General features: G+C 45.2%; 1 protein-coding gene across 5 annotated transcripts in view; it reads left to right on the top strand.

Moving 5' to 3' along the window:
• The first annotated feature begins 554 nt into the window (after nt 1–554).
• LOC121086402 (CREB binding protein) overlaps nt 555–11,097 on the top strand; it is a 96,902-nt gene continuing 86,359 nt past the window's right edge. For 3 of the 5 annotated variants that reach the window (XM_040590111.1, XM_040590110.1, XM_040590108.1), the window contains exon 1: nt 556–1,048. In XM_040590111.1, the coding sequence (XP_040446045.1) occupies nt 964–1,048 (85 nt within the window). In that variant the 5' untranslated portion in view covers nt 556–963. Of the gene's footprint in view, nt 1,049–11,097 lie in introns of all 5 variants that reach the window. The other 2 variants (XM_040590109.1, XM_040590113.1) reach the window with 2 other exon arrangements.

Genomic DNA, 11,097 nt, shown 5'->3' with positions numbered 1-11,097 from the left:
CCTCTTTCCGGCGCCGATCGCGCCTTTCCGGCGTCGGCGGGGGCGGGGGGCGTGGCCCGTGCGCGGTGACGCAAGGCGCAGGCCCCGCCCTGTCCCCGCCCCCATGGTCTCTGGAAAAGAGAAGAGAAAAAAAAACTTTTTTTTTTAATTGAGGAATCAACAGCCGCCATCTTGTCGCGGAGCCGGAGCGCGGCGCGAGCGGAGCGGGGCCGGGCCGGGCCGGGCCGGGGCAGCGGGGCCGCCCGCCGGGACACGGGCAGCCGCGCGGAGCGCCGCCGACGGGCAGAGGGGCTCGGGGCAGCGGGGCAGAGCCGGCCGGAGCCACCCGAGCGCCGCCGCCGGTACCGGGAGACGCGGCCGCCGCCGCGGCGCGCTCATTGTTTTGGGGCGTTTTTGGGGTGTTTTCGGGTTTTTTCCGTTTTTTGGTGGATTTTTTAATTTTTTTATTTTTTTTTACCCCCTCCCTCCTCTTTCTCTCCCCCCCCCCCCCCCCCCCTCCCATACCTCGGCCGCCGTTCGGCCGCGGGCGGGGGCGGCGGGCGGGGGCCGCTGCGGGGCCGGGGTGAACCCCTCGGTGCGGAGGGGAGGGGACGGGGCGAGGTGGGGGGGGCGCTATGCTCCCCGAGTGACTGACTGAGCCGCCATCCGGGCACCTCCTCGGCGGCGGCGGCCGGGCGGGGGGAAGAGGCCGGGAGGAGCGAGGCCGGCAGGGAGGGGGCGCTGGGCTCTTCCCCACCCCGCCCCGAACCCTCCTCCCCTGCGGCCTGCTGCGGCGACGGCGGCCCGGCCCGGGTATGGGGGAACGGGGGCCGCCGCCGGTCGGGCACTGAGCGGCGCTGTTGCTCGGCGGTGGGTTCCCCTTTGGAGAAACGGGGAGAAAAAGCTTCGCCCCCCCCTCAGACTGCCCCCTCGTCAACGATTACCGGCTCGGCGGCCTCTCCTCGGACGGCCCAGCCGGCTACCATGGCGGAGAACTTACTCGACGGGCCGCCCAACCCCAAGCGAGCCAAGCTCAACTCGCCGGGCTTCTCCGCCAGCGATAGCACAGGTAAGGCCTGCGGGGCGGTGCGGGGGCGGCCGGGCCTCACTCGCGGGCCCCCCCCGGGCCACCATCACCCTCAGGAGGGAGGCCGGGCCCGGCCACCGGCCGGGCCCGGCCGCCCTCCTGTGGGTGATGGTGGCGGGGGGGCCCGCCCGCCCTGCCCCGGTTCCCGGCGGGGGTGGGAACCGGCCTGGCGAGGTGCCGGGAAAGTGTGTGGGGGGGTGTGTGTGTGGGGAAGCGATTGGGCCTCCTCCAGTCGAAGTTACCGGGCGGGACCCATACGCCAAGTACCGTCCCGGCTATAAATAGCGGTTAGAAGAGCTGGGTAAAAAGGCCTTTGGACTTGGAATTTTTTTCCTTTTCCTCCATCATCCACCACCGCTTCGTTCTGATGGTGGAGGGATCCGCCTCGCCTCGGATGCTGGGGATGCCCAGGTGAGCGGGGCGCGGGTAGGGAAGAAGAAAACCCAGCTGTTGGTAACACCGACCACCCTACTTGTTGGAAGGGGTGGTCCAGGTTTCCATCACTACTCCTTAAACCCATAAGTCGCCCGCAACTAAAAGCCCTACGCAGGCAGCCTCTTCCACTGTGGCCCTGTGTGCGACACTACGGAATAAAAACTCCCCAACAGCATATTAATATTTCACATTTTTCTACCTCCCTGCCCATGACCCCAGTTTAAGGTGCTTGGCTCGAACTGTTCTAAGCTTTTTTCCTTAAAAACCAAACAGTTGGCGAATAATAATTTAAGTTGTGGGGTTCCTTGCGTGATGAAATGCCTGGCAGGCTGGCAGTCGCTGCGACTTGTCTGTATGTCGCCTAGTGTCTTCGCCATGCTTTCTTTTTGCAATTGTAATGGGTTTGTAGGTAATGAAATGCATCAAAATTTCTCATTTCCAGTAAGCGCGTGCCCCTTGTAAATACGCACGTGTGTGCGTAAGAGCATGGGGTGCATGTACTGACATCTTTCAGTATTCCAACTGTTTCAGTCACTGAAACAGTGGTTTCATAGGAGCACAAAGTGTGTTGGGCTTACATTTTGTTTTCAGAGATTAATGAATCTTGTTGAAGGGACAGTGATAAGTTAATCGTGCTATGCCTACTATGTTTTTATAGACTGAAAAAATTATTACTATAATTGAGCTGATAAATTCTGCGGGGGTTTTTGGTTCGCTTAATCTGCGTTTGGCAGTAGCTCATAGATACTTCAGTCCTTTCGCTTTTTTTATGGAATCTTTTTCTTCTCAGCCTACAAATAAATGAAACATGCCATAAAGAAACGGTATCGAGAGTAAGAACTGGCAGAGAATATCTAGGTGAAGTCTTGTGACTGAGCTACATTGATGCCTTGGAAGCAGCAGAATACCATACAGAAGGCTGATACGCAAGTTGCTACGAAATGCACCACAGTAACTCAGGAAAAGCACAGCTTTTCTTTAATTCTTCAGCTAGACATTTTAGACTCTACTGGTAGCTAGTGAAAGATGTTTGAAGCAGTGTCTGTCTTTTTTTGTTTCTCTTTTGTTTTTTGAAGTTCACTTGGTCTGTTCTGGAATGCTTCAGTCGTAATTACGTCCTGTTCAGCAAGTTCTAATGAGTCTCAGTGAGCTCTGTGCAGTGCTAGATATGTAAACTCCAGCATCTGCATAAAGTTTTGCACAGCTGAGGGGGCCTTTGGTCACCAGGGATGTCAAACCCCAAGTTGTGTTTTGAACAAGTAGGAGTGTATCTGTAGCGTTCTGTCATCCCGGTGTTCTTCAGGCAAAAATACCTCTCTGCTTGAGAGTGCAGGTAATGTTTGTGTACTTAGAAGTGCTTTTCCCCCCAAAAAAATCTCTAGGTTTGTTGCTGGCAGCTAATGCTGCTTGTTGAAAGATTGCTGAACGTTTCTGTGGGTTGTAGCCGGCAATACAAATACTTTGAGTAGCAATTGCTTTATCAAAACCTGCTCTTGAACTTAAACCAGGCTGGTGCCTCGTGCTTAGGCTTAAATGAAAAAGTTATGTTGCAACCTGGAAAGTTGCCTTTGTGAGCAGAGGTGCTTGGGGAGATGGGTTTGAGGCTTGCGCCCTGAACGAGCAGTAAGTTGTGTATTGGTTAACTGGATTGTAATTGCCCTCATAAACCCGCGCTGTTTGATGCTGCAGCTTGCGTGATTGGGACGTGCTTTAAGAGACGTTGCATTAGGCTGGGTTGTGCAGTTCTGTTGCGGAACAGTAAGGCTCCAAGCTTGCAACTGAGCGTGGCGGTGGCAAAGAAAGGGTCCAGCAGAAGGCGACTGCTCGTCCTTGTTTATATTTCGCTTTATGCTTTGATGCGGTGATGTTAAGCAACTCCTTTTGTCAGGGTAAATTTTAGCTACCTTTAATCTTTTTGACAAAAATAGCTCCTCGGCTTACTGGAGCAAAGTTTGTGTGACTGAAGTTGGTCTACTTAAGTGCTGAAAATACAGCCTTTCCTATTAAACTTAGGCAGCTGAATCAAATGTCTGGTCTCAGGGAAGGGAGTAGAGATGAAAGGATAACAGAGATGTATACTGTGACCATCATGAAGTTTCACGATAGTTCTGTTTTGCAGTTTCCCTGTCGCCCTTTGTATCAGTAAGGAAGGTAAAGATTCATGGCCATTAAGTTAGCTTGCTGTTGCTGTGCAGTATCGAACAAGTTGGCTGCTACTGTGGAATATCCATGGGAAGGATTTTTTTTCCTTCTCTTGCTAGGTAAGAGCAGTGCTTTTTGTCTAATTACTGCTTTATTAGATACATGGTATTTTTCATACCTAAGCATTTGTCTGCCCTGAAACTGTTACGAGGCATTCTCATCTGGAGTACTGCAGAATAAACAAGGGACTCGTACAAAAAGTGGAATTATGGGAACATTGGTTATGGCAGTGTATTACTTTAACTTTGAGTGTCATGATTATTTTGTACGCTGCTGGCATTGGTCCTGCGGCAGAACATACAGTGAACTGGCAGTGTTCTTGAGCCGATCGTGTTCTGAATTCTGTGCACAGATTGTGGAAAACGTGCTTGAATGGAGCAGCAGCAATGCTGGTGTTCGTCAGGTGCCCCTTTGCCGTGGTTCTGCAGGTGGCTTGGTGGTGGTTTGTGTTGCATTGCAAGTAATGCCTCTGTCTGCGTTTGTTACGTACCCTGCAGCCTTCTACTGTTGTAAAGCTATGCTGGTTCCAGAGACAGCGAATCATGATTTGGGCCAAAGCAGAGGGTGTTCTTAACAGCATTATGAGTTAAGAATTCCTTAAAATAGGTGAAGTTGGAAAAGAAGTTGAGATAAGTGGCTTCAAAAGTCTGTTAGAGCTGGATTTTCACCTTGTACTTTCTTGTGTGTGTGGCTTTTGGTGGTTGTTTTTTTTTTTTTCCTCCACAACTTCAGAGCATGAACAGATTAAGCAGAATGGCTGCAGGCTGAGATCTCCGACAATTCCCGTTCTCTTTATGACCCAGTGTGTTAGCATCACAGTGCCCGTATTTTAAAATTGGGGAAAGACTGGCCTTGTCACATGTGCATCTGTACATGCCGAGATAAGTAGATCTCTGGCTAACTTCCAGTAAGCTACAGAACTTTGCAGACAGGAGTTTGTGTCGAAACGCAGCCTGATTTCATCTTACTCTCCTGCCAAAAAGCAGATAGGTGTATCTCAGTGGATTTAGTTTTCAGTTTTAAAAAAGGTGAACTACCTTTAAAGCAAAGTAGCTTTAGGAGGGACAGCGGGACTTTCTAAGCTTATGTTCACATACTTAGCTGAGACTTCAAATGGACTGACATCTCTGTGATCTAAAACCAGATTTTGTTTGTGCGCGTAAAAGCATTAGTATGTATGTTTTGGAAGGGTTTGCTCCTTTGTAGTTGAGAAATTTCATGGAAGCCCATTTAATCGATCTGCTCTTGTTTTATACAGTATGTGCAAAACTCAAGTGTCGTTTGTGTGCTGTGACAGTAAGAATCGCTTTTAAATACGCATGTTTTCTCCATCTCTCCCTGGAATAAGGAAAAGGATAATTCCATTAAGTGAACAGACTTGGGTTATAAGCAGAAGATACAGGGAATAAATGCTTCTTCTGAAAAGGTGCAGGTGAAGGAGTACATGTAGTTGTTGTTTCACAGGAATGCCCTTTGTTTTGTGTACTTGCACCATAACTAGCTGGGATGGGGAGAAATACCGTGTGATATTTCATGGCTGTATTGTTTCTTAAGACTTAGCATATACACATAGTGATGGGGGTGGTGGATGGGAGATGATGATACCAAGCAAAAATGTTTACTTTGAGCAGTGTTAAGTTTGGTACAAGCTGATTTGGTTTGGGGATTTTTTTGTTTGTTTGTTTTTGGGGTTTGTTGTGTTGGTTTTTTTTACCTTAAATGAGTGACCTGAATAACTTTGTGCCTGCAGTTATAATCTGGGACAGGAGATTTGAAAGATTAGAAATTGGCTCATTTATTGAGAGTCTAGCGCAGCTAGTTGTTACTAATTCATGAAGCATTGCTGACGGCAGGTTATTGTATACTTTCTTATTGTTTGGGTTTTTTTATAGATTTTTCCAAGGAGTTTGATGCTAACATCTGTGTGAGGTGAAAAGTTGAGCAGATGATCTGCCAGCCTGATACTATGTGACAGTCCGCAGTCCTACAGTTGTGCCCATTCCTTTTTTGACATTCAGACTTAGAATGATAATTGCATATGTACTTGGGAGTTTACCAGACTGATTCTTTCCCCTTCTGCCCCCCAAGACTTAACACTAACTCAGTAAATGCTGTCTTGTGCTGTGGCGTGGAGCTCCTGGAGAAGCCCAGCAGGCAGGAATAAAGGCTGTGCTTGGGGGGTCAGTCTTTGTTGTACCCCAGAGATCTCTTGATAGCTTGTGAAATGATTCCCAGTTTTCTGTTGCAGATTATTCACTTATTATTCTGGCTGAATGTTCCTTGGAGTCATAGTCCAGTGCCATTAATTATTTCTACAGCAACATGCTGTGTTTTGCTATTGCATCTGCAACTTCACGTTAAAAAAATCTGCCTATTCTTGGTGTTTATTTTTAGAGATTTTGTGCTCTGTTGTTACTTGCTAATAGAGAGAAACGTGAACAAAAATCTCACTCTGTTAGCAAAATACTGCAGGTTAATGTGAAGCCAGTGTGGAAGGCGTAGCTGAAACACAGGATTTAACAAATTCTGAGGTTTGTTCTCATACAATGAAAAAGCATGTGGGATAGCTTAGAAATCTGCCACTTCCACCCTAATTTGGTTTACACTTTCGAGAATTTTTGCTTTGTAAATCTTCCTTTTAACATATGTTATATTTTCCATCTGTCTTCTCAGATGTCTAAGATACAGAGAGAAACTAAATCTTTTATTTGGAAAACTCTCTTTAATAAAGATGTCTCAACAAATACTGTCAAGTATTGTGCAGAATCGTAGTGTGAATAAAAAGAAAACTGAAACTTCTATTATCACTGGTAATTGGCAGTCATAATTCAGAATCCAAATTTCTTAACATATCCTCTTCAAAAGCTTTGCTTCGTCTTGCCTTTCCTATTTTCTTATTCACCACCTTTGAGAAATAAGGATCTTATTTGGAACATTGGATAAATGCAGTATCTTTTGATTTGCAATAACTTTGTGTGTGTGTATATTTTTATTTATACATCTGTAAGTCTCTAAAATAATCTCCTTCTCTGATGGTCATCTTTAATACTGTGGGAACTTCCTCAGGAAGACAGTGAGTTGCTCTTTCTTGGTGACGTGCCTCCCAGGCTCACAGGTAGACATTACTTCCTTGCTGCTGTTAGATATCTCTGAGGCAGACATCGGAGCTAGCTACTTTCTGTTGCACAGTGAGAAGGAAAATGAAATATTATATTCCAACCCCTGTTCACATGTGTCACACCTGAAGACTGCGAGCTTCTCGCTCATTCTGCCCAGCTTTACCACTGCTGGTACTTCGATAGCTGTTTTAGTAGGTGGTGTTGATGACATGGCTTCTGTGTCATCTCCTGTATAGTTTCATCTAGCGGAGCAAAGAGATGTGGAAATTACCGAGAGACTTGAATTCAGTAAGTACTGAATGTAAATCTGTTTTGTAGCGGCTGTGAAGTTTTTTCCTAAGGTTCATAAACTCCTTTAAGGAAAGTATTAATGCGAATGATTCAGAACAGCCGCATCTCGCTGAAATCAGTGCTTTAAAATAAAACAGATTTGTGAGGGCATTGGGGTTTTTTGTGTTCAGTCAGTTATGGTTGGAAGCTTTTTTAGAGTGAAATATATAAAAATCATTAGTTTTACGCACATGTCTGCTGTTGCTTCCTTATGGGCATTTGATTTTGTATTGTATGTTCTTGCACAACTGAATTTGAGCTGCTGAGCAAATGACCCTTCACTTATAATTTGGTATCAGAAATAGGAAAAAGCGTGTTTCTGTTCTTTGTTTTAATGACACTTTTTGCAGCTATTATACATCATAAAGGAGGTGCAAAACTTGCCAGTTTCTTAGTAATCTTGCATAACACTGTTTGTTTGTTTGTTTCATAATACTACTTTATATATTAATCAGTGCTATTTTGGTCTTTGCAGAATAGGCCTGTTCGGTGCTTCTGTTACAGAAGGCGTGTAAAGGTGGGAGCTTTCAGAGAAGGGCTGGTGTAGCTGAAGGGAGTGTTGGAAGCAGCCTGAGCTAGAAGACGATACTGAGCATGGAGTTCTCACCACCCATGCTGTTGGTGAGAACATGTGGCTCTTTGTGGGGAGGATGGAGGACTGAACAGTTTAAAATCTGAAACACCTTGTGTTGACCCATGTATTTAAAGAAGTTTGTGGCCAGGGAAAGTCACAGTTTCAGTTTGTTTGTCAAGGTAATTCATGTGGTTTTGTGTGATCTTTGGACTTTTTTCCAGATGTGCAGTGAGGATGGCACAGCCTTAATGTGAAGCAGTTGGATCTGTCAGTTGTGTGAGCTGACTCAAGGCATTCGCGTGCAAACACTCTTGGTTTTGGTACAAACAGTGCATTTTATGCTGCCTACTGTTGTATGCAAGTGTATGTATGCTAGTGCCTACTATTAATTACTGGATTCTCAGATGATTCCTCTTTAAAGGGTCATCCTGAACGTAAATGTTTTGTCAGCTGTAGGGCACCAGAAAAGACGTGTGTGTTTGCGGTAGGATGAGAAGGCCGTCTCGCTTCTGTTCATGTACTCCAGGAACCCTGAAATACTTCATCAGGATGATCTTGCGAATGGGAAGCTGATGTTACCAGTGGTTGGTCTTCCAGTCTATAGGCAGATTGCTTGCCACCTCTTCCTTCTGTCTAGATTTCTGCTCTTAGAGCAAAGAAAATTACTGAAGCCTTCTGGTCAGTAAGCACGTGTAGCTCAATTGCCACATGCAGTGTGACAATAGTCATGTCCACATTGTTGATGCTGCTGGGTAGGATTTAAAGTGACTCACAAGAGCAGACACAGCAATAGTGTCAAAATAGCAAAGACACTTTGGGAAACAATTAAGAGGAAAGATGGTTATGGAGAGGCTTCGTAGGACCAGAGGAAAGCAAAGTCAATCCATTGTTGGCTGTCTGATGCTTCCAAGAACAGAGCAGAGGGAGGGTTCTTGTTGGGCTGCTTCTGCCACAGCTTTTGGGGGTTATTTTGGTTGTATTCCCCTCTGGCATCTGGGAAGAGGTGAGAGCTGCTTATCTGAATGCATTTTTTGTTTTTGTTTCTGTCTATTAACTTTGGTACCAGATGCATTTAACGTGTCCTTATATACTGCTTTGTTTGAAATAGTGGAACATTCAAGTAATCTGATTATTTTTTTTATTGTTATTTTATTTTTTTAATGAAAGGGTAGATCTGACGATGGGTATTATTCCTGAAAGAAGCTAGTATCTTAGGTTTTTCTGGACCTTTAGCACAGATTGTTTTCATTATGAGCACAGCAAAAGAGAGATGGCGGAGACAATTTGGGTAAGTACAGTAGAGAGAAACTTGAGGTTTGTGATACACAACATGCAAGTGGAAAGAGAGGCTAGGAACTAAACTTGACGTAATCAAGGAAGGATCTTCATTTATACTATTCTCTTTTCAGGAGGTGAGTAAGAAGCTGCGGGCAGAGCATTTGGTCTTTCCTGTATCAAGCAGTTGTTACCACGCATGTTAGTTGTGGTATAGGGGGTATAGGTACGTGCATTATCCCCGTCCTGACTTGTCTGTCTGGTGTTCGAGCTGGTGTCAGGAGCATTTTTTAAACTGAATCAATAGTACTGGTGGTATTGCAGTAGAGGTTAGAACAGAACTGATTCTTTTTCATTAGCTTTTTGATTTGTTTGCTCTGTGTAATGAGCTTCAGTTTTGAAAAGTCACTTCATTGCTGAAGTCTTACAAAAATGGATTGTGGAAGATTTTAGGAGCTTGAAGCTACTTTAACTTAAGACTAACTAACTAGATTCTAAGCTGATAGCATCCCTTTTGGTTATTGGGATGCACAAAATTGCTGTAATCTGATTGTTTTTAGGAACTGTGTCGCTGCTTAGTTGCATGTCTGTACCCTGAATGGTATCCATCTTACTGGGAGAGTCACACTTTGCCAGAAGACAAGTTGCAAAGGAAGTGTGGTAGAACAAATGCTGCCTTCTCAATCTCCCTATCCCTAAAATCCCAGCCACAGAAAAAGGAAGAGGAGGCAATTGTTATACACATTTTCAGGAAAGGCTAAAAGGACAGTACAGGCAACTACAGACAGGTCAGCGTCCCTTCCATCACTGAGAAGATCATGGACGAGCTGGAGTCAGTTTAGTGAAGGGCTACCGAGGAGGTCGGGGGCTGGAGCATTTGCTTTTTCAGAAGAAGCTGAGGGGCTGGGCGACGGACCTACTGATGTTCCTTCTAACCTGAGTAACTGTGAGTCTGTAAGCAAGAGAGTACTGTGATAATTATTCCAATGAGTTTCCTACAGGCACGTACCTAGAATACCAGGTGAGGCTCGTTTCTCTGTATCGATATATTTGAATTTTGACTAGTCCACTGGATTAGGACTGAGCCAACCAGACTGTATTTCCTTCTTATCCCAAATGCAAGTAGTTGAAAAGATCAGGCAGAAAGAAACTTGGGTATCAGAATCTCTTATTGTGTAAGCCATAATTCTTGTCTTTAAGTAGCAGATGCCTGCTACTAGATTTCTCATTTCCACTTCACTGCCCTCCACCCAGCCGTTAGGCTCTCCTTGGCCCAGTCCGATCCCTCATCGCGCTCTTTCTCAGCCTGCTTGGTAAACATCGTCTTCTGAAAAAATGATGCTGCTCCTCTGAAAGCTGAGGTCTAGATGCATGTCAGTTTGCAATCTTTCTGCGTTTCTGATTAGATTAAGATGCTAATGTAAAGTTTCCTTGTTTTATTTTTTTCTATGAAGATGGTGTTTAATTGCTCTGAAACATTAAATATGCTAATTGTCTTTTATGAAACAATAAATTATAGAATCCTCAAACCTCAAAAGGAGGATGGAATGGATGTAGTAATTGCTGACTGCACCAAACAGTATGACTATTGAGTTGATTTACCTGACATCAAATTTTAGGGAATGGCTGGAGCTCTGAACTGTTGAGGCTTTGTCTGCTGGGGTCTGGCATGATTGAAAGAAGTCTTACAAAACAAAATTGGACTCACTGAAATGTAACAGCTATGTTGGCATGCAAGAAAAGCATGGTGAAAATACTGCTTGTGTACTGGGACTGCAGTGTGACTTCAGTGTCTGCTCCATGGATGGGCAGTCAAAAGTTTGTGACAGGAAAACACCCAGTTGCGTTTCAAGTGGCGATTATGCTGTAAAAAATGAAACTGAATTTGATAGTTCCCCTCCTGCTTGCTGTGTGATATGTTTGAGATAATAAATCATGTAAAGAAATACCTTAGCATGTTTGTCACCTCTCCAGGCTGGGGTAAAGGGAAAAAAAATGTGACATTGGAACAAGTTAATTGATTGAACATGTGTATTAACAAAGAGTCTCCTGATAACAGTTGCAAGTAGTCATACAGATGAAAATGTTCTGCGTTG

This window comes from Falco naumanni, chromosome 4, assembly GCF_017639655.2.
Source record: "Falco naumanni isolate bFalNau1 chromosome 4, bFalNau1.pat, whole genome shotgun sequence".
Classification (NCBI taxonomy): Eukaryota; Metazoa; Chordata; class Aves; order Falconiformes; family Falconidae; genus Falco; species Falco naumanni.
Note: the sequence above shows the minus strand (reverse complement) of the source record. Positions and strands in the feature narration are given on the sequence as shown.